Source organism: Coniosporium apollinis (assembly GCF_000281105.1).
Source record: "Coniosporium apollinis CBS 100218 chromosome Unknown supercont1.51, whole genome shotgun sequence".
In the NCBI taxonomy this organism is placed as follows: domain Eukaryota; kingdom Fungi; phylum Ascomycota; class Dothideomycetes; genus Coniosporium; species Coniosporium apollinis.
In genome coordinates this window covers 17517-39751 of record NW_006913313.1, presented here as the reverse complement: position 1 = coordinate 39751, position 22235 = coordinate 17517, and the positions used below count along the sequence as shown (strand labels likewise).

The following is a 22235-nucleotide window of genomic DNA, read 5'->3' as shown; positions in this document are numbered from 1 at the left end:
TGGGGATTTGTACGATAGATGGGCGATTAGGATCTCTCTGCTAGTTTTGATTTCCGCATCGAGACGATGCATGTGCCTGATGTCTATCGCGCGAGGTGGAAGAGGGACCCAAAACACCGATACAAAATACATGCAAGAGAATGTCAATGCCCTATCCCACCCACAACCCAATCGTTCCACGCCGGATCCCCCGGTTCGGGAAACAGGCCGGCTTCATCCGCCTGGCCCTCCCGCAGCAACTCTTCCGCCTCCGCCATCACCGCGTCCAGCTCTGCATCGATCTGACCTTGATCTTGCGCCTGGTTCTGCCCCTGCCCCTGCCCCTGCCCCTCAGCCTGAGCCTGAGCCTGAGCCTGATCCTGCGCCGCCAGCGCCTGCCTCCGCCTCAACTGCATCTGCTGCCGCCAATACACCAGCCCCGCAAGCGCAGCCGCCAAGCCAATAATAACCAAGCTCTCGAGAATCCCCTCGTCGATCTCGTCGTAGAAGCCGTCGTCGCCGCCGGGCATGTCGCCCGCCGAGCCGTCGTCCCAGTCGTCAGGCTCGTGGTCGATGTCTTCGTAGGCGGCGGCGGCGGCGTCTGCGGCGAGGAAGTCGGCGATCCATTGGGTGATGGTGCGGGACTTTTTCTCATCTAGACCCACACATCAGCAATCTTAGCGTCCCCTCCCAAGACGCTGTCGCAGAACGAGAAAGGAGGGAAGGGAAAGAGAGACAAGGATACGTACTCGGCTCCTCCACAATCCCCTTGACTTTGCCCCCACTGACCCCGTTCCACCAACTGCGCGCCCTAAGTTTCCACAGGCTCAGCTGGACCGGCAAATACGCTTCCTCGTTCGTCTCATACGCCTGGTCGTAGAACCGCTTCGCGAGATGAAAGTCCTGCTCAACACCGACTCCGTTCTCGTGCATCCAGCCGAGATTCCACAGCGCCTGCGCGCTCTGCATCGTCTCGGCGGCGGCCTGGTAGCACGCGGCCGCCTTCTCTTGGTCAGGGTAGGATGTCCCGAGCCCGAGGAGGTAGTAATCCCCCATCTTGACCATGGCGTCGATGTTCGACTGCTTGGCGGCGCGGGTCCAGTAGACGAGTGCGAGGGCGGCGTCGGTGGCGAGGGTCGAGGCTTTGCGCCTTGCGAAGGGCAGCATGGCGCGGAGTTTCTCTGAGAAGCGCGGTTGGGCGCTTTCGAGGAGGTACGCGACGTTGGATTGGCCGGCTTCGAAGCCCTGCTCCGCAGCCATCATGTTGGCCACGAGGGCCGTCTCAAGATCCCCGGCGTCATATGCGGCGTTGGCGTCCGCGAAGGCGGCGAATACCCCCTCTGCTTTCTCGGCAACAATCTTGTAATACACGGCCGCGACGCTGCACGAGCGCTCGCGGCCAACCCCCTGGTTGTTCAGTTCGGCGAGGTAGTAGAACGCCTCGATGTGTCCGTTCCGCGCCGCGAGCTCGAAATACTGCGTCGCAGTCCTCACATCCCCCTGGTCGAGAAACAGCTTCCCCAGCTGGACCTGCGCGGATGCGAGATCCTGGTCTGCGGCAGGGGCGAAGTACTCGGCTGCTTTGAGGGGATCCCGGGGAACACCAAGGCCGTGCAGGTGCATGAGCCCCATGGAGTATTGGCATAAGGCGTCGCCGTTGGAGATGCCACGCCTGAACCAAGTCGCTGCGATTGCGTAGGAGGGCTCTATGCCTTCGCCGCGCAGGAACATACGGCCGAGGTAGCCGGCGGCTTTGGAGGCGAGCTTTTCGGTGCCCGGGGGTGGGTCGTTTTTGATTTTGCCGTCTTTAGCCCAGTAGGCGCGGGCGACGTCGAGGAAGTGGGATTTCGCGGCCCGCAGGTCCCGCTTGAGCTGGCGGGAGCCGTCGTAGTAGAGCTTGCCGAGGCTGAAGGTGGCTTTGAGGTCGCCTTTTCGGGACATCAGGTCTAGGTATTCGAGGATGTCGTCGAAGGCTGCGTGGGCGTCTGAGGTTGCGCCGCCCCTTTTTGCGTTGGGGCCGGAGCTGCTGATACTGGCGCCTTCGCCGTAGACGCCGCCCAGTTCGTCCGCGTATCTGTACGATTCCTTGATCATCATGTGCCCGCCCGGCGGACCCGATCTCTGAAATGCAATCGCCTTGTCCGCAACTTTCTTGTAGTGGTAGACAGCTTCTTCACAGTTCCTCGGCGTCGCGATCCCAATATGATGTCTGTACCCCATCGTCATCTGCGACCTGGCATCGCCCGCCTCTGCCGCAAAGGTATGGTAGAGCATCGCCTTGGCCTGATCTTGCTTCACCGCCCCACCTATACCGGTCGCGTACATGAAGCCAACCATATGCTGCGCCGAGCTGTTCCCGTCCAACTGCGCGAGCTGCTGGTATCTCCGCAAGGCCTCCGCATAGTTGCGGGGATGCGTAAAGTTTCCATAGAAGTTCATCTCTGCAAGCAGCCATATCGCATCCGTATCGTTGTTCCCCGCTGCGCCCTCCAGGAGCTTCACGGCTCTCTGAAGTGGCTGCCCGGGTTTCTTCTGGGGGTTCGAGATGAGGAGGTCATCCTGCGGCGGCGCATTCATGAACAGGAGGAAGAAGAGCTCTTTGGCGTAGTAGACCGAGTGCCCGAGGATGCCGGATGGCTTCTTGAAGCTTGTTCTCGTCGAGCCGCTGAGTCCGCGGAGGATGTCGTATGCTTCATGGACGTCGCCAGCTTGGCCGGACGCCGGTGTGGGAAGGAGGGCATTTACAACTACACAAGCGTTAGAGGAGTCGGACTTGTATTTTCAGAGGACTTACAGAAAAGCAGCGGCAACAGCCGCCGCAGCAATAACCTCATTATTGTAGAAGCATCGTGGTGGTTGTTCGAAGCAGACTGGACACCTTTGTCAGTTGAACGTCCGCTGCTTAGTAAGCCGATGTACGGTGGACTTGAAAGTCGCCATAGGACAACGTTTGGAATTCCTGTAAGGGCACAAGGGCAAGCAAGTCTCCAAAGACTTCGAAAAGTCGTGTGTATATTCATCTATCTACAGAGCCGACATATCCCACCCCCTACCTGCCTCCTCAACTTCCCTTCCCCCTCCCCTTCACCCTCTCCCCCTTCCCCCCAATAAACCCCCCAACCCAGACAGCAACCGGCACCGCACTAACCGCACTCAGCGCCCCCAAGCTCCACCCCATAGTCCCCCACCCGGCCCTCTCCCTCACCAAGCCCGCCCAAATGGGACCCACCAGACAGCCGCCCGCAAACGCCATATTAAACAGGCCATACGCCTGCGCATACGCGCCCCGTTCGCCGAACGATCCCGGCCGCTTCCTCTCCTTGGCCTGGACGACATACGTAATCTCCGCCATAAGCGGGGGCATTGCGCTCGCCAACGCCAATCCCAGCACCGCCAGCAGCGCACACAGCAGCACCTTGGTCTGCAGCGAGCTGGCGGTGACGAAGCGCAAGCACACGAAACACGGAGCAGCGAGGATGAAGCCCGCGGTGGCCGGCCAGCGCGGCCCGTAGCGGTCGGAGATCCAACCCGCGAGCGGCGCGAGGAAGGAGGGGATGGTGATGGGGAGGAAGATTAGACCTGCGCCGAGAGAGGTCCAGCCGAAGGTCTCGTGCACGTGCAGCGGGAGCACGGAGTCGAAGCAGGTCATTAGGGTTGCTTGGGCGAGGCAGCCCCAGAGGGCTGCGAGGAGGCGGCGGGAGGCGAGGAGGGAGAGGACGGGGGGGAGGGTGGCGCGGCGCTGGGTTGGGGGTGCGGCGTCGGAGTGTGAGTCGGTGCGGGTTGTGGTAGTGGGTGCGATTACCGCTCCAGGCTGCTCTTTCTCCGTTTCTGCCCTTTCTGGGCTGCTCGCGACGTCTCGGTCCCTCGGGGGAGGTGTCGCCACCCCGCCCTCAACATCTCCCTTCTCCTTTCCTCCCTCCTCCTCCTCCGGCAACCACCTCACCGCGATCTTCCTCTCTACCATAACAAGCCGCAGCAGGATATCCACCCCAATAAGCACATACGCCATCGCAAACACCGCATTATACCCTGCCCTGTCATACACGACCCCTCCCAGCAGCGGGCTCGCCAAGATCCCAAGGCTCATGCTCATCCCCACCCACCCCATCGCCTGCCCAATCGCCTCCTTCCCCACCGTATCCGCCAGCAGCGCGAGTCCCACCACCCACACCACTGCAGCCGAGACGCCCTGCAGCACTCTCCCCGTCACCAGCGCCGCGATGCTGTTGCCCACATTCAGCATGACGGTTGCACCCGCCAAAGCGAGAAGGCCGACGATGAGGGGCAGGCGGCGCGAGGTGCTGCGGTCGGCGAGGTAGCCGCACACGGGGGAGAAGGTGATCAGCGCGGCGCCATAGATGGCGATGAGGAGGGAGACCCAGTATTGGGTGCGTTGTGGAGGAACGCCGGAGCGTTGCTCGAGGGCGAAGGGGATCACGGGGACGATGAGGCCGTAGAGAAATATGTCCTAGTATGACATCAGCTTAGGCGCAAATATAAAGGAGGGCGGAGGGGCGGCTCGGCGTACCGTGAAGACGGCCATACAGATTGTGGTCAGGATGAGCCATTTTGAGGATCTATATTTCAGGAGGAATGGCGGCGAGGAGCCTTCGGCGAAGTCTTGGGATAGCCATGCCAGTGTTGACTGCCATGTCGACTTCCTCGTCGTCACGGAACTCATTTAGGAAGAGTAGCCGTCCACTTTTGGTTCAATTGGAATCTACGCGCCTGGACGCCATGTGAGGCAGTAATGTTGATATATACCAAAGCTGGAACACTAAGATAGGGAAATGCTAAGAAAAGGAAGCAAAGGAAAGTCGTCCGTACCGTCTCCGCGTCGGAGGCGACCAGCGCCCTACGCCATGACCGGTGGAGGTGCAGGTGAGGTTGCCGAGTCCCCACCAGCGTGCTCGTTTAAGACATCGTCATGTCCCTGGTCCGAACTAGGCTCGAAACAGGCAATATCTGCGAGAACACTGCAAGGCGCGATCGCGAACGCAGGTCACGTTACACCGTACAGCCGCATCCGCGCCTGTCTCCACACCTCAGAATACTTCGTGAGACAAGGAAGCAACTGTAAGCAGAATGCTGCAATGTTGGCGTACATTTCGTGAGTTGGAGCAAAGACATGCGTAAGCAATTCCATTCCATGTCTAAAAAACCGCCATGTCCGCGTTCTAGTTCAGCTTCAAGATACGAGTGCATACCTCTCTCAGCAAACGCAGCGATGAACTTGACTTCCACTTGATTTCTATGTATCCCACACACCCTAGATGCTCGCTACAATGGCCCGCCGCCATGCCATTCCATTCCATGCAATAGTGCCGTTCACGGCAGACAAGAGGCAAGAGGGAAGATTATCCCGCCTGGGCAATCCAACAGCGTAGCCTCAAACGCCCATGCGCCCAAACCCCCAGCAGCCTGGAACCCAGAAAGCAACAATCGCAGTGCAACGCCGGGAACAGCATTGACAGCGCAACGCCGGTATGGTCACCGGTCAAAAGACCGCCGTAGCTACCGCAAGAAATCCCTGCGGACGTTGACAAACGCCCCTGCGCCGCCGTCCTCCCCCAGCTCGTCGACCAGAGCTTCTGACTGCTGGACCAGCCGTTCCAGTGCCGCGGAGGAGGATTTGCCGAGGGAGACTATTCATGGAAGTAAGCCTTCAACCCCGTTGTGGGTTGTCTCGAAAGGGGGGTTGCTTACCGAGTATCGCACTGTTCAGCTCCTCCGCCACCGGCACCCTTCTCCTCACCTCGAGCAGACTCCCCACACTGCTCTCCCTCGCGTCCGGGTACGCAATCAGCGCAAACGTGTCCTCGAGCGCCTTCTTGACCTCGCGTCTCGGATCGTTGTTGAACTCCGACCTTAGCTCCTGGCCATAGAGGATCGTTTCCTGCAGCAGCGTGCTGTATCTGGTATTGACGTCGACGTCCTCCGTGTCCATTCTCTCCCAGTCAGACGTGCCGCTGTCCGGCACGCTGTCGTCGAGCTCCATCTGGTGGTCGAAGACGCCGTCATCATAGTCGTTAGCCATGTGGCCGTTTGTGACTTTTGCGGATTTCTGGTGGAAGCCCGATTGCAGCTCATTGCACTTCCGTATCATCTCAATGAATTTCCGGCAACGGAGCTTGAAGTAGATATTCTCGTTGTCTCGCAGGACTGAAGGGTAGTATGCCGTGGTGTGCTTGAGGGCTTTGTCGATGTCGCCGTCGAGGATCGCTGCGCGGATTTTCTGCCGGTTTATTGCGTCGAGGTCTTCTTCGGTGGTCAGGTCTTTCACGGCGGCGGTGTTGCCGTTTGCGAGGGCTAGCGACTCAACGCGGACTTCTTCTGTGAAAGCGCGTGCGGTCTCAACGTAGCCGTCGTGGGCGAGATATTGGGCGATGAGCTCGTGGATGAGGGCGGCCTCGTCTAGACGCGGTTGTAGCGATGTTACGCTTGCTTTGCTGATTTCTTGCCGAACGAGGAGTCTCTCGTTCTGAGTAATGGATCAGTAAAACTCCATGGTGACAGATATCTACCTGGAGGACTCACCTCGACCATACCATCGATATCGAATACAAAAGGAGACTGTCCGAAGTTCACCCGCAAATGCTCTCCTGGCTTCTTCATGCCAACAGAAGGGTATAGATGCTCGCTCTTGATGTCCCGAAATGCAATGCCTGGCACGTGGTTAGCTGGACATCTACATTTTGGAAGACTAGTAGACTCACCTAGGTTCACACCGTTCTTAGTAAAGAAAGCGCAGTTGGTCCGGAAGTTAACGCCACAACCTATGACGTCCAGGCTCGAGAACTTGGGCCCGTACGCCTTGCCTGAAGCTGTACAGCAGAAGCTGAATCCATCATCGCCATGATAAGCCCACGATTCCGGTTCCCAGCCGGGAAGCCTATTCAGACTAACTCTTCGACCGGAGAAGCCGATACCGATGAGTCTGTATCGCGTCAGTATGTCCTGTTCCTCCACTGAAGCGCAACCGGGGTATACAATACCCTTCCTTTCCCTTCGAGACCACCGTGACCTCGTAGTAGTATATCCCGCACTGCCTCGGCATCGGATGATCCGCACGCACCGAAGCAGCTTCCTCGTGTACCTTGCCCAATCCACCAAGCCGTACCTCCATACCATCTTGCAGAACGTCCAAACCCCCAAACTTATCGCTCTCACTCCACCGCGAGGGAAATGGTGCTGTGGCCGCTTCGACAAACACTGGCGCCCGCTCGATAACATCGTGCGTTATGCCTCGGTGGGACGGCCCCATCTTGTGCAGATTCATGCTGCTGGAACTCGTGGACAGTGACCCCGCATTCGACGACTGGGTCGATCGTACGTCTCTCCGCGCTGCCATCTTAGCGTTGTGCGCCTCTTCCAGCCTCTCAGCATGCCGCGAGCCTCGCAGGTATGAGGGGACGAAGAACGGCGGGTATTGCGCTTCTGATCCGGCGGCTCCGTGGCCGTTCCCTATGTGCCCGAACTGGCTCGCGTATGAAGGTAACGAGCCGCCTTTGCCCCACGACTCGGACATGTTGCTGTGCCCGTCCCCTTCCATAGTTCTTGATTGTGTTCGTGAGTGGGTTGCGGGTAGGTGCGGTTGCGTATACCCAGGCGGGTTGTTGGCGTGGGAGAGATGTGAAAAGGCTCCGGCTCGGGCGGGCTGCTGGAAGCTTGGTGCTGCTGCGGCACTCGCGGTGCCAGACACGACAGCAGCATAGGAGGACCGTCGTTGAGGGAAAGGGGTGGAGCCGGAGCCGGTATTTGGCCCGTAGGATAGAGGTGGGTGTCCAGGGTTCGCCATGGTGCTAAGGTATGAGAGCTGGCGAAGAGATGTTTCGTGGATTGTATATGAAGGGTGCGCGCAAGAAGCTCGGAATTTCGGTTGATTAGACACGTGCAGGAGTTTGTATGCTTGCTGCGTAGGGATGTCTTCCAGGTGTGGGTTCGCTGTTACTGACGTGCGTGTGCGGACGTATGCAACGAGTGTGCAGCAAGTAGATCAGCGGCGGCCAGGCACCGCTCCCGGTGCCGTGAGTTCAGGATTGACGGCTGTCAACATCTTCAGAGGGTGGCAAAGGGTATCGAGCAGGATCTTGGTCCTATCGTGCGGTTGAGTCGATCAGTGCAAGTCAAGTGAGGTGTACGAGTAGGAGAGGTGACGGGTGGCCGAGCCGTGACGCGGGGAAGGAAAGCTAGCCCATCACGCCCATGCATGCGCCGGGACTTGCCTATCAAGCCCGCCACGGGACGGTGTCACAGGGTACTTACATTTCAATAGGCACAAGACATGCGTAGAGCTGCCTTAAGCTTAGAGATCAAGTCACTACAAAGTCATGGCTTCAAGGAAGCGCAGTGCCAAGTGGTGAAGCGTTGATTTGGGGTGGTAAAGTAGAGCACCCCCAACATAGTGATCTAGTAAAATAGTCGTGCAATCAGAATCCCGTGCGGATACAAGTCCACGTACATAACCGCAAACCCAGGTGGACAACCAACAGAGCCCTCCTACTCAAGCCGACGCCGAATCTCATGCATCCTTTTGACACGCCAGCCCGTCACAAAATCTTTCCGAACGCCGCCAAATGCAATGATCCCCCAGTCCCGAATCCGTCTTACGTTCGTCTTTCCCAACGGCCAAGGTGAGACAAAATCCTGAAGTAAGTGCCCGCCACACTCTGTAGGAACATGAGTGAACCCGTCGAAGTGTTCTCAAGCTCCCACTCAGGGCGACGACGCTGGTAGTGGTGGAGGCAGCATCACAGCATCCGGACCACTATTGCTCTTGTCGCTTGCAACCGCGTCGCTCATCTTGACGTCACTGGGAGTAGAGGAGTCGCTCTTTACGTCGCCGCTGAACTCGACGGCACTCTTGTTTGGGGCACGCCATGTGGGAATACTCCACGTGACGCCAGTGAAACTCTTAAGCTGGAAGCCCTTACGCTCCCACTTGCGGCACGGCTTGCCCGTCCTGTCAAGTGCGCGAAGGTTGGCGTTGATGGCGCCCTGATTGGCTTTCGGATTGAGTTTGGATGATGTGATGGGCGTGACACCGCCGAATGGGCCTTTCGCGAGCGGGTCGTTGGTAAGATCGCCGCTGTTGCAATCTGTTAGCATATGTGTGACGACAGAACGGAGCAATGCAGTGGGTCATGGACAAGAAAGGGTGTGGGATGAGATGATCTGCTGACTGGCGCTGACGGGCATCGGTATGTAAGATTGCATGAAGACTCGGTGGTAGCAACGCGATGAGAGCCTTGGTGTGTCGCATAAGACATGGCACGATCATGCAGTTGAAGACATTGCTGTCTGCAAACTCCAGAGTCCAGAGACGGGGTGTTCTTCGAGCCGCTCAAGCGTGCAGGGAACAAGACATCGAGGAAAGCGTGTGACGAGGTGCTACTTACAGTCGGGGTTTCTTCTTAGGTCCTGGCTTGCCTCTCAGCTTAGTTACGCCGTCGAGGAGTGAGGGTCCCCGTTTGGCGCCAGGCTTCGGTCCAGGTATGCCCTTCCTCTTAGCACCGTTCGGCGGAGGCGCCAGTGTGGTCGAGTCCGAGGCGGTGCCGTTTGGTAATGGTGTCGAGTTGGCTTCGGAGGTGTTGGTCGAGGGCGGTGGTTCGACAGCTGGTGCCGCTGGGGTGGACGTGGACGATGAAGAGGCCTCGGATGGGGATGGCTTTCGAACGGGCTTTTCGTGTGGAAACCGCGCCAGGAGGGCTGATGGTAATGGCAACTTGATGATTTTTGACTTTAATGGCTTTGTCGATGTTTTAGGCACGGTCGCGTTAGTCGCTTTGGCAGTCGCGGTCAGCGAGGCCGACATGGTGAGCGTGGATGGTGGACGGCGTTGTGAGGTGATGGAGGGAGATGGTGGTGAGAGTGTTCAGCTTGCTTCCGGTCGCAAAGCGAAGCTTGGAAAGGGAGGGCACTTGTCCCGGGCGGCAAGGTGGTGAGCAAGGCCAGATGCGAAGTTTCTGCGCAGAGCAAGGGAGATTGGCTATTGCATGCTCGCAGCGGTGGTGATTTATGGTGGATGAAGCTGGCGACGGTGTGGTGGATGGATGGGTGGAAGTGAAGTGAAGGGGAAGGTGGGAATGGGCGGGCGTTGTCTAGTTGCGGCGACGGCATTGTGATCGCTAAGTCTGACGCTTCTTTTGTGTGTCTCCAGTTCCGAGTTTCTGAAGGGCTGGCTGGGGCGCGCTTCATTTCAGAGGATGGGTCGAAGTCACTGGGCCCTCATCGGCACGTGACTGCGACTGCAACCGCGTCTCAGGCACACCTCGCCGCCGCGTCTTCCCTTCTGCACTTCCTCTTCATTTCTTCTGGACATCTCTTCGGCTCTTCCACCGTGACTGCTCTCGCCTTCCTCTACACGGCTGGCTGGTCGCTGTCGCTTGGTGCGGCGCATGGGCCGCATGAAAGGGGAGCCTGCCAGACCTTGGCTCCTCGTCAGCGCCCGCGTTTTTCATTGTTTGCAGCCATCCACGTCATGCGCGAAATAAACCTCACCGCGACAGCAGCTCAGCGCTCGTTCACCGCCAACTTCACAGAGTAATCCTCCATCAGCCGCTGTGGCAGATCGAAGGAGTGGCCGACAGAAGGACAAGCCTTTAGTGAGCCATTCAGACGTTGCTATGAAGCATTGGATGGACCATAGAGGGAGCTTTGTTCTTGATGCAGCTGTGAGTTTCCACAATCGCGGTGAGGCCTTTTTCCCGCTCGGCGTGCCATCCAGCTAGATCGCCCGCTCTTGGCCCTTGACGATTCCAGTCAGCGACCGGCTCCGCAAGCATTTGCCAAACCACTTCGGCTGTCTGGAACCACCCATGAGCAGCTGAACCCGACCAATGCGACGATCCGCATACCATGGCCGCCGTTCAGCCTGCTTCCTCCTGCTTCCGCTACTGCACTCGTGAGGCATCCTGTCCAGTAACTGCACGGCTTCAAGGTGGTGGAGCAGTCGCCACGCCTGCGTGATGAAAGTGGGAAAGACTTGTCGTGGAACGCCCACTCAAGGCAACCCACAGCATCTGTAATCACGCCCGTTCCGACCGAACAAGGCGCTCGGTTATGATATTCACGCTCCTGAACATCCAACGTGATTCTCCGAGGCGAAAGGACGGCCTTCAGCCCTTGTCTCTCTACGCGTAACATACCATCAATGCGCTATTTTTTGTGTGATCCAGCAACTCTGGGACACAGGGCGGCTTCTATTATTCTCGGCGTAATGAAAGGCCTATTGACAGACACATCCGCACATCGACTTTTCAGATAACACTCATTCTAAGTTGCTCTCCCCAACCTCAAAGCAGTTCCCAGACGCAAGCGCAAGCCGTCTTCCTCACCACTCAACCCGGTCACGACACGGCATGCATAAACTGTGCTTATCGTGGTCAGACCACCCACAGTCTTTCCATTCTCCCTCCTACACAGCCCCGGTCTTTCCGTTCTCCCTCCTACACATGAGTACATCAAACTTGTTGGACAGATGAGAACTCTCCACACCTCTAGCTCAACATTCGATTATGGTAATGCATAGCAGCGTTACCGAACAACGATGCTACAACCCATTCCTGGAGCATGAGAGTATTCGTGAGTCTCGAGAGTTGATGGACTGCACCATCTCAATAAGATCGGTGCTGGCAAAAGGTTATGGAGAAACCTCACTCACGTGCTCAGGGAGTGCAAGCGAGAAGCGATTGTCCCACATTTCCGTATACCTATTGTCTCAGCTATTGAAGTCCGGAACAACCAATCCCTTCATTACAAAAGGACCGAGTTCCTCCAAAGATCTATCAGAATCATCACACGTCCGACACAGACGCACAACCCTCAGTCAACCACGTCGCCGCCATTCTTCTCGAACCAAACAAGTCTTCATGGCGTGCAATAGTCAGGAGGTGAGTTCACTGACGTGTCCAAGCTACAAGCCGCGCGACGGCGTCACCACTCTCACTCACTTGGTCGGCTCAGTCAATTAACCAGCTTCACCGTGTCAGTGTTCTTCAAGTATCAATTGGGTCAGGCATGGCTCTTCAAAGGCTCGCGGAACTAATCGGTTGCCGTCGCCGCTGCTTCAGCAACCTGTTGAGCTTCTCTGAGCCGACGTTTCTTCAAGGTACGTACGCGCCGTGTGAAAGGCTTGCAGTCAATATCCTTTCAGACTTTCGCTGCTAGCCGCCTCATCGCTCTGACCAACTTGTTGAAGCACGGAATGCCAATGCTCCCACCTTCATGTTCAGTCCGAGTCGCATTGGAACTATCCAGATTCGCTGACTAGATCGGCTTCCCAGGCGAAACAACTCTTCTAAGGCCCAGCGTGCCCAACCCTTGGAGCTAATCCTTTTCCCGAATTACAACCCTGTTTGCCCGGCGCGGCAAAAAAGAACCTATGTTCTGCCCTCGGCCTGGCCCCAGACATTTTCTGCCGTTGGCCGTTTGGAAATCCTCCTCCTTGCTGACTGCGAGGGAAGAGAGACGTGTCGAGGGCACAGAGGTCGGCCGGAGGTTCACGCGGCAAAAAAGAACCTACGGTCGGCCTCCTGCCAGGCCTGAAACAGTTTCTGAGCGCTGACCCCCTGGGAAGCATCTTCATGGTGGAATTTGGGAATGTGCCGATCAATGGAAGCCGGCCGAAGGTTCGCGCGGCAAAAAAAACCTACGGTCGGCTTCCGGCCTGGTTTTGGAAGATCTGGACGCTGGCGGGTTCTGTTTGGCGCGGTAAGGACATCCTTACACCATCCTTGACACGTGGCACATGACGCGAGGCCTGCGTATCGAGCAAATCTCTGACAGAGGTGGCAGTTAAAAGACGACGGCGCTCACTGGGTGGACTTCAGGAACTACTGATTTCACATTTTGTTCTTGTCTTCGGAGTTCACACCGCCACGGCCACTCAGTACCGACGACGGGCCGCCTCAGATTTTGAGCGCGGCAAAAAAGAACCTAGGTGGTGGCGGGCTTCCGTTCCGCTCGATGATGTGTGTCAGTATCTGACTACGACGTAGTCGATCAACTTTCTCATTAGATAATGAACAGAACCATGATCAAATCATGTATCCAGCTTCCGCGGCGTTTCGAAGCAGCGTCTGACTCATTTCCATAACCCTCCAAGTCGTCCAACTGTACGCTCAATTCTGCCATATGCTCCATATTATGCAATCCAAACGCCGTCCCAATGCAATGCCAACCTTGCAAGTCTCCAAACGCCTTGGCTAAACCAAAAACCTCAGTGAACGCCTTATAAGATGAGCCATAACCATCTCCTAACTCATGCCACGTCCGGGATACGACGTACGCGCTTCTCGATGAATCGACTGCTGACAGATCACAGCTCAACCTCGCGCTCACCGTGACCGTCCCCGGCGCAGACGAGCCCGCCAAAATCAGTCCAAGTCAAGCCGTGAAATCCAGCCGCGCAGTTGTACGCCCAGTCTCTCGTACTCCAGCTGGAGTAATGTACGGATTGGTCAAAAGATGCTACCCTGGAAGTTTCCGATTCCCGATTTGAAGACTCGGCGATAGCGCCCTGGGGGCCCTCAAGCTGCTTAGACGGTGTACCGGACCCCAAGACAGTCTGCTCAGTTTCCGGCAATGCTTGCAGAGGCGTGAAGAATGCCGCGGACGACTCGTCTCCTGATGTTAATGCGGGCCTTGGACTGGCGATCCGTATCTGCGTCACCAGACTCTCATCCTCGGTCTCGCTGTCTCGAGTCTCAGGAGTCGTGGAGCCGTCTCCGCGCTTCCTCTTTCGGCCTCCGTCTTCCTCCTCGCGCTCTGCTAGGAGCTCGTGCATCTCTTCGTCGTGAGCAAAAATGTCGCCGGAACAGAGATGGCCAAAGAGTGCGCGCATGCTGAGTGAGGGATTCCAGTTCGCGTAGTCAACGGTGCAGGGGTAGACGTCGCGTGGGCGGAAGGCTTCGACGAGCCTGCAGAGCTCACTGTAGGAGGAGTGGCGCGAGTAGGGGAAAGTGATTGTTCGCGGAAGCTCCTTGGTCCGTTTCTGCTGTCCGAGAGGGCGCAGAGCTTCAGCGCCGTCGCTGTCAGCCGAGGCGAGGCGAGCGAGTATATCCACCAGCTCCTGTAAGGGCAGCTGATCCAGATCGAGATGGCCCTCTTCGTTATCCACTCCACCTCCGGCTCCTCCAAGCTGTATCCGTGTCTGCTTCTCTTCCAGGACAGAAGAAAGCAGCCGCAGCACCCTCTGAAGCTTCTCCGGCTCCGTGATCTTCGTCGCACACATATTCATCAATTGCGCAACGGCCGCCACATCCGCGGTATCGAGTTCATGCACCTGATCCAGATCCCCCTTACCGCCTCCTGCCCCCAGCTCCGCCATCTCAGTCCCGTCAGGCGTCCGCGTGATGATAGGGATGATCCACACGACGTTCGGGTTCCCATCCACCACCGAACATCCCGTCCCTCTTTCACAGCTATGCAGCCGCGCCCCCGGCTCGTCCGTCAAACATCCACTCTGCCAGTGATTCCCAAGCTGAAACCCACACAGCGGCGGCGCCTCCGCACAAACCGGCCCTCCCTCTTTCGCCGGCGCCGCAGCCAACGACCGATAGATCCGCCACCGGTACCGGTCAAGATGCACAGCCGTCCCCAGCAGCGCCGCCAGCGCAATCCACACGTCCTCGTACCCAAACGTCCACGCCTGGAAATAGAAGATCGTGTCCGCCGGATACAGCGAGACCTTCTCCAGCAGCTCAGCCAGCCCCGCCGCCTTGGAAGGAAACTCGCGGTACACATCCGTCTTGGTCGCGAAGGTCGTATCCAGGTATATCGTATCCAGCCGCCTGCTCCCGAGCGTAAAGGGCACGAGCACTGGACTCCGGACCAGGGACTCCACGAGCCAGGGCTCGGATCGAGTGTCTCCTGTATAAAGAATCGCTTTCCGGGTGTCCTGGATCAGGAACATGACGGCTCCCGCGCAGTGGTTCGCATTCAATAACGTCACTTTGATCTCGTTCCCGGGGCTAAGTTCGATCCTCGTAGGTGTTTCCAGGGGGATGGTCTTCAGCAGCATCCTGAGGTGCTTGTAAGTCTGGACCCGGCTCTCGAGGATCCCCTTGGCGAAGTTCATGCGGTGAGAATAGCGCTCTAGCCGTAGCAGGATCTGGCGGGTCGCGAGGGAGCAGTAGATGAAGGGCGCTTTGAGGGATTCGAGGCCTTGGAGGTGGTCGCTGTGGACGTGGCTTAGGAAGCAGGCCAGGGGTGGGGGGTGGCCTGGAGTGGTGCGGAAGCAGTCGATGCGGATTTGGGGGAATTCTAGGGGTGTTAGTGGATGTGTTTGCGATTGTGACGGGCAAGGGGGGTTCACCTGCGACGATACCTTTAAAGGTCGACATAGCGTTTGACTCGCAGGGACGGATAAAATTTATTTTGATGTATATCTTTCAACTGCGGCAAGTGATTGATGTGCGTGGATCGACCGCCTCAATTCCTCATGATTGCGCGCGCATGAGCTGCTCTTTCACCCGAGTTCAGCACGCGAACCTAGACGTTGTCACAGTCGATATTCACGCAGCCATGTCACCGTGATATACGGATGCGGGCTCCCCTTACCCAAGGTCAAGCGGCGTCAGAAGGAGGATCTAAGTTCACAGACCACGGTGGCCCTTGGCTATCTTCACTGCTCAAAAATCCGTCCCCCCGTTCGCTTTGAAGCAGCTCTCTAGGAACAGTGAACTAGCGTAAACATTCCATGAAGGATTGTCCGAAGGAGGTGAGCGCGATGCGTCGAGGGATACGGCTGCGCCCAGTCACGTGCACACCGATCGTGTGAAATGGGCATGGTTCGCGTCTTGTCTGCATCAGCGACCTAGAGGTTGTGGACCCGCAATTCCACCAATTCCACTACAAGCGCTTCGAACTCAGTCTTCCTTACCCATGTTAATCCTCGAAACAGCCCGTGATCCAACGTACGCGTCTGTGCACCATCCGTGTCACACTTTCCATTCCTCAAGGGATCTTGACATGCCGATTCTTATGTCCTGGTAGTCACCTATGTTCCTTCAATTGCGGCAATTACTATAACTGACCCTACTACAGACATAGACCGCCGAGTAGGTTTCACCAGAGCTGTGCTCTTGGCATAAGCTGAACTCCACGAAGCTAGAAAATGGACACAGCCTCCCCTGCCGAACAGCTGAAAAGACGACATATCCAATCCTACCAGTCCTTACTCCTCGATAAGTCACGAGAGGCAGCGAGGATGAAATAATGAGATGCTTCAGAACGCATGCGCGTGAAGTCAGCTCCGTCCTGGAGTCTTCAATCTGAGAAGGGGCACCAATCGCAATATTTTGTCCAGCCAAGGCGTTCTGGGCTTTAGTGGCCATTGTCTTAGAATAAACATCTTGTATAGACAGTTCCTCTTGGGACCTAGCTCTTGGACAAGTCATTTGCTGCTATTGGGTTACGTCTTCTGAGAGCGAAGGCTGAGGAGTTCCGTGATCATGACTAAGTGAAAGACTTCGGCGAAACAGGGTAAGTGTGCCTGTCAGAACTAGCACTCCAGAAGAACTTAATCTACCGTTCAAGGGTGTGGAGTTACTACAAAGCATCCCCATAGCCCTGACTTGGTGGACGTGCGAGAGTATTACTTGAATCCTTGGAATCCTCATTTCTGATCTCCTCTTCTCTGTCGGTAGCTCACCTGATTTGAAACGACCCACATCGCTATGAGGTATTTTCTTCGGTTCCTTACTACGGCGGCAGCTTGTTCCACCACTGTAGCAGCGCCAACAACTCTCTTTAACTTCCCAGACTCTGCCCCGAACCGAGTGGCCGCCTTCTAGTCCTCGCTGGATGGCCCTAACGACCTCTATTCAACTCCGCTCTTTCTTTCCAAGCGGCGCTCACCTCTTAAGAGATTAGGCAAGGCAATATATAAGGTTGTTGACAAAGCAGGGAAGGCTGGGCATGATGCCATTGATGCCGTCCGCAAGTCTCTTGTTGGTGCCGCCAAGACGATCGAAGTTACCGTCGAAGATGTTGGTGACGCCTTCGCTGATGGCGTTATGGAACTGTCAGAGCCATTGAGTCAATGGCTGTGACATCGTTGCCGACATGTCTGTGCCGTTTTATGCAAGTGAAACCTACAAACCACACTAGGCTACCCATCAGCTACCTATGTCAGTCTTGTCGAGGACCCTGCTATCACCGAACTGCAGTTCCAAAGTGCAATGATGCTGGTCGACTCAAAGAGCCGCTTCAAAATCTTGACGCAAGCTGAAAGTCAAGCTCGTGCTGCTGCTAAATGTATAGTTCAAGAAGTCCGCTGCGACGGCTCCCACGTTCCGAGGTGGTGTGATCCGCAGGTGTTTGATGATAACAAGATGTGCGGAATAGCGAGGAATGCGTGGCGTCTCGCGCGGCGCCAGGGTTTCGACTGCAATCCTAATTGACCGTCACAGGTATGGTGAACAGGTCGAGCGGAAATATCTGTGGTGTTCTCATTTTTTTATTTTTTTGGATACACAGTCTGGTGCATGCAGGCCATGGCTCAAAACATAGGTCAGGGATGCCCGCTTAGAAAGTGGGGATTCAGTATTGAATATAACTATGAAGCTATGCAGTCCTTCTCAGGGGCTATCGTACCATACCTTATAAGCTCATGAACGTTTGCCCTCGCAAGGCGAGCTCTTCCTAGGAGTCTTCCCTGAATAAGGCCCTGCCATTCATCACGTGGTGATTTCCAAGCTTAAAGACCGCAAAGTCCTCATCTACATCATTCCTATTATTAAAGTGTCATTGATTCTATCCTGTTCGACGTCCGATTCTGCAGTACTAGTGTTTTTTGCAGCATTGGGCTTGAGGTCTGGCTCAAGAGTCTCCCCAGATGGCTTAACAACAGCAGAAATACCTTGACTCAACCCCGTGATCTGAGCGGTGAACTGCAGAGCGGGAAGCAGGGAGCGCGGCCAGCCTGTACTAGGGGGACCCTTGTTCGTATTCAGAGCTTGGCCTTCAAACACCACAGATTCTTAAGCCATGCTTTTGGCTCTCCAGACTGCAAAAGGCAAAAGCAAAGAGAATTGCAAAGACATACTAGACCGCCCCACCAAGACTCCACTATGAACACGGTTGTACCGAATCAACAAGGCAATGTTCGAAGGCAACCTCCAAGCCAGCCGCTGCAAAAAAGCTCTAGTCTCACACGCTATGCCAGAGAGAGCACGGGTATCGACGCTGAGGGCCTCTCCTTACAGTTATCCCTCACTCCGCGTTTCAAGTGCCACCGAAGAAGCTTTGTCGGTGTACCACACAAAAAAGAAAACCGCACTCCGACGCCAATTAGCAAACTGAATTGGAAATGGCAGAATACGCCCAGCTCCGAAATCTCAGCTTCTTTCGGGTACCGCATCACGGGAATAAGAACTGCTCAATTTCTCCCATTGAACGTAGGGAATTCGAGCACGCGTCATCAGACCATGGCCCTAAATTTGGCGGGGGTGTGAGACCTTTTACCACCATATCTGCTCTAGCGGGAGTGGATTGATCTTGAGAGCTCGTGGATGTGCAATTCCGCTCCCACGCGTTGAACAATCGGGTAACGCGTAAGTGAACAAGCGAAGGACCTCTCAATGAAGCTAGTCACGGATACATAGTTCGCTGTCACATTCATACGTCTCGATTTGCTTCCACAACCTCAAACCCGGCAGTTTAGTGTCACTCGTTGTTCCCAGCGCTGACCGCGCCCTCCAATCCAGTCTTGTCAAGCTGCTCAGCAGAAAGAACGTCAAGAATGTCTTTCCAACTTCCTCACCGGGGTCTACCACAAGAGCTAAGGGATATAATCTACAAGCACGCGCTCTGCCCGCACGAGGGCCTTACCATCCAGCGAGATGGTCCCAGAGAACCTTCCGATTCCCTCGATATCTCGAAATTCAAAAGCGTGCAGCCTACAGCGCCAGCCCTATTGCGCACGAGCCGCCAGGTTTACTCCGTGACATTGCCCCTATTATACGGCGCAAACAACTTCACTCTGGACATGAAATGCTCGGACGCTTTGCTATTCCTGCAAGCTCTGCCCAAAGACAGCCGGCTGCAGACCAAAGCTCTCACTATCCCGGGCAATCTCATCGCGGCGATTAAATTTAGCAACCAAGCCCATGCCGACAAGCTCAGCGCCTTTCTCATTCACTCCATGCGCCTTGAGCGCATCATCCTAGCGGTACCGAACCCACCGTCTGCCAGCAGTACCGGAGCGTTCGATGGCGAGTTCAGGTGGTCCACGTGGACACTACACCGGGCCCTGATCGACGCATTCAAAGCTGGCCATTTTCGCGCCATTACCGTGGCCCGTCCAGAACCGTACGGCGAACGCGTGGATGTCCACTATTTCTGCCAGGTCAGGCAGCACGTGGAAGAGCGCCTGCTGGAGGACTACCGGGAACAGCTGCGGGAGCGGCGGCGCGCGTACTGGGACGCCGCATACGAGGATGCTGTTAACCACGCCGTTGCGAATGACTCGCGCGATGCTCTTGCTGAGTTTGTGAGAGATACGTGGAGACGTGCGGGATATGCCGTCGAGTGTGATGGTGGCGTCCGTCTGGAAGACATCGGTACTTTCTTTGCTGTCCGGCGAATAGCTGCACCTCCGGAGGGAGCCGCAGATTAGATCTTGTAATGCCAGTCTGGCGACCATGCCAGGTAACCATGCATTTGTGAATTATGTTATACTCTATAGTCAGCGATTTGCCTATACTTCTCGTCCTTCTGGCCTTGGAAGGCTTCGCGCCGTTCATGCATAAGTTTACTAGCCGTAAATTCCACAGGTAGAAAGTTTGAAAGACCTCATACTTCGAGAGCGCCGTTGTAGTTAGTGATGTTTCCTCTCCTACAGATGGCGATATGACATTGCTTGCAACTGCGTAGGTATGCAATTCGAAGTTGGAACAAGGATTTGAGCTTTTCTTTCACAGTGGACTTTGTTTACGACCGTCTCTATGGTTTCCAGTTTCCCTATCCTTATTGTTGGATGGGAGTCCCAAATAGCTGAGCATCATCGGATCTCAACCAAGGGCGCGTAGCAAAAGATGCGGAATGCGATGTAAGACTTGTAATGATCACGTGACATACACGGTCACGTGGCGGATCAGGGGTGTCTGGCTAGAGACAACTTCGTGGAGGCATGGCCTTTCACTCTCCATCAGCCATGAGACTCTTCTGGGAGCAGTAGCGTAACACCTGCAGAGGTCGAGACCATGGCTCAGTGTGGTAAATCAATAAGCCGCGCAAACAACGTTGAGTAACTCCTGTGTGAGACGGAAGCATACAGTCCCTTAAGTTTGCACCCCACACCCGCGGTGCGCCTTACTCCAGCACGTCGTCACCAAGAACGTCGTGAGTACAGAAGTCTTCGATTCTGGTCGAAGCTCTGCTGCAAGGAACCGTGACTGCTGCCGTTTGGACGGCAAGAGACCCCGGCCACGAAGCTCCCGCGGGTTCCGTCCTGCAGGCTTACTAGATTCGACAAACAGTCAAGAAAAGGTTCCATCACGCTCTCCAAACTGCGGTGTATCAGACGGTACAACAATACTCCCATGTACACATCTAGTAACAGGCAGGTATTGGGGCAGGGCTCACCGCAATGATGTCCATGAAAGGACCAACCAAAGTGGGTTCGTTTCACTGCTGTTAGTTATGGTCCCTTTTCAGCTGTAATATGGTCGTACGTCTGTTCGCTTGTGAAATTCAGCCTGTAAGCAGCAGCAGCAAACTTCTAGAGCGCTCTTCAAAGGTTATATATCTTCATCGACGGCGGGCAGTTTCTCATTATGCCTAACATCAACAGCCAAGAATCCGCATCACTTCATCTCCGCATCCTAAGTGACTCCTGGCGTATACTCTTCACAATCAACCAGTTCGATTCCTCATCCTTCGTCCCTCTCTAGTCCGACGTTTTCACTCTTCATTCAATCCTCGGACACCTCCTTTTCCCGACAATCGATCAACAAACAGCCTAGCCGCACCTCGCCATCATGAAGCTCTCCATCGCTCTCCTCACCTCCGCCCTCCTCACCACCACCATCGCCACACCTTTCAAACAACCCGCTCCCGGATCCGCCGCCGAGCTTCAAAGGCGCAAAAAGCTGGGCGTGAACTGCATCGACAACTACGGTTACGCCCGGGCGGGCGACGTCCAGCGAGGCATCAACAACATCCGCGGCTGGGGCAACATACGCATATACGTCGGCGGACACTCTTGCGTCCAGCTGAGCTGCATCGACCAGTCTGGCATTACGCTTTGCAACGACAACGATGGGCACATCGCGCCGTTGTCGGATTATATCTCGTCGTACGCGTGGGATATCGTTAATGCTTGTGGTCGTCAAACGGGGGGGCAGGAGTTTGACTCGGATGGCTATAATGTCATTGTTGGCAGCTGTTGATGAGGGTCGCGTGAGGAAAAGTCGCTGGAGGCGGTGATATCCGGCGTGGGTCGAGGCCGTTCAGAGGTGGCGCTAATGGGTTCTGCAATATAAGTCCTGCTGCCATGTTCTCCGCTTTGCCCTGACATTTGTTCTCGTCTGCGTTCTGCAACCTTTCGTCTGTGTGGCGGACTTCGGGAGTCACATACAGCTACATTTTAGCTCAACTTTCATCCAGTTTTCCTTTGCACACACACCTCTCGTACAAAATTTATAATTTCGCGTACCAAGCCAGGTGTGCTTCACGAATATCCTACGATTAAAGGATGAAAGGGAAGAAAATCCAAGTTGTACACTCCTTCGAACGTCTGTATGGTCGTAAGAGCGAACCAGCAGGATGTAACCACACATCGAACAAGATGATCAGGATGCTGAAACTGTAAATCCTTCTGAACGTCTCAGACCCATAGTTGCCATCGCCAGTACGTAAGTAATCAGGCAAGACTGTCAGATAAGTCAGGCAGACTACCATTTGGGAAGAGAAGATAACTACAACACCTTGAGCTTTTACCCAGGGAACTCGGTGCGAGCGATTCAGGCAGATAGAGCCACAGACTGTTCTGTGAGGGTTGAAACACTCCATCCAACACTGTATGCTCCAGCAATGTATTCATCGGCTTAAAAGCCTGCGAAAGTACCTAGACCAGCAAGCTAGTGGCTTCTGCACACCATCCAGGCTCTTCGGCTTCTCTTCCGTGAAGCTGACCGCACCTGAGACCAGCTCCTGTCACCCGCTCTATGATAGGCGGTGACCGGTGACCGAGCCGGTACATGCAGGCTGCGGACCAAAGAACGGCACAGCACGAGCTTGCCGGACCGCGG

The 22235-nt window shown here is 55.8% G+C and overlaps 8 protein-coding genes across 8 annotated transcripts; 2 read left to right on the top strand and 6 right to left on the bottom strand.

Annotated features, from left to right (window-relative positions):
• Nucleotides 1–143: 143 nt before the first annotated feature.
• W97_08243 (uncharacterized protein) lies at nucleotides 144–2813 on the bottom strand (the record flags this gene model as incomplete). The annotated part of the gene is made up of 3 exons (XM_007786112.1): nucleotides 144–634; nucleotides 729–2726; nucleotides 2774–2813. 3 exons carry the CDS (start codon nucleotides 2811–2813, stop codon nucleotides 144–146), a joined length of 2529 nt encoding a protein of 842 aa, XP_007784302.1.
• A 227-nt stretch (nucleotides 2814–3040) lies between these two features.
• W97_08242 (uncharacterized protein) lies at nucleotides 3041–4660 on the bottom strand (the record flags this gene model as incomplete). The annotated part of the gene is made up of 2 exons (XM_007786111.1): nucleotides 3041–4447; nucleotides 4508–4660. The coding sequence occupies 2 exons, from the start codon at nucleotides 4658–4660 to the stop codon at nucleotides 3041–3043; spliced, it is 1560 nt and encodes a 519-aa protein (XP_007784301.1).
• An 833-nt stretch (nucleotides 4661–5493) lies between these two features.
• W97_08241 (uncharacterized protein) lies at nucleotides 5494–7777 on the bottom strand (the record flags this gene model as incomplete). The annotated part of the gene is made up of 5 exons (XM_007786110.1): nucleotides 5494–5624; nucleotides 5686–6460; nucleotides 6517–6644; nucleotides 6696–6916; nucleotides 6975–7777. 5 exons carry the CDS (start codon nucleotides 7775–7777, stop codon nucleotides 5494–5496), a joined length of 2058 nt encoding a protein of 685 aa, XP_007784300.1.
• A 917-nt stretch (nucleotides 7778–8694) lies between these two features.
• Nucleotides 8695–9177, bottom strand: W97_08240 (uncharacterized protein; the record flags this gene model as incomplete). Its single annotated transcript, XM_007786109.1, has 2 exons — nucleotides 8695–9077; nucleotides 9162–9177. 2 exons carry the CDS (start codon nucleotides 9175–9177, stop codon nucleotides 8695–8697), a joined length of 399 nt encoding a protein of 132 aa, XP_007784299.1.
• Nucleotides 9178–9373: 196 nt separating this feature from the next.
• Nucleotides 9374–9793, bottom strand: W97_08239 (uncharacterized protein; the record flags this gene model as incomplete). Its single annotated transcript, XM_007786108.1, has 1 exon — nucleotides 9374–9793. The coding sequence occupies one exon, from the start codon at nucleotides 9791–9793 to the stop codon at nucleotides 9374–9376; it is 420 nt and encodes a 139-aa protein (XP_007784298.1).
• Nucleotides 9794–13297: 3504 nt separating this feature from the next.
• W97_08238 (uncharacterized protein) lies at nucleotides 13298–15323 on the bottom strand (the record flags this gene model as incomplete). Its single annotated transcript, XM_007786107.1, has 2 exons — nucleotides 13298–15243; nucleotides 15296–15323. The coding sequence occupies 2 exons, from the start codon at nucleotides 15321–15323 to the stop codon at nucleotides 13298–13300; spliced, it is 1974 nt and encodes a 657-aa protein (XP_007784297.1).
• Nucleotides 15324–18724: 3401 nt separating this feature from the next.
• W97_08237 (uncharacterized protein) lies at nucleotides 18725–19600 on the top strand (the record flags this gene model as incomplete). The annotated part of the gene is made up of 1 exon (XM_007786106.1): nucleotides 18725–19600. The coding sequence occupies one exon, from the start codon at nucleotides 18725–18727 to the stop codon at nucleotides 19598–19600; it is 876 nt and encodes a 291-aa protein (XP_007784296.1).
• A 1363-nt stretch (nucleotides 19601–20963) lies between these two features.
• On the top strand, nucleotides 20964–21374 carry W97_08236 (uncharacterized protein; the record flags this gene model as incomplete). Its single annotated transcript, XM_007786105.1, has 1 exon — nucleotides 20964–21374. One exon carries the CDS (start codon nucleotides 20964–20966, stop codon nucleotides 21372–21374), a length of 411 nt encoding a protein of 136 aa, XP_007784295.1.
• Between the last annotated feature and the right edge of the window lie 861 nt (nucleotides 21375–22235).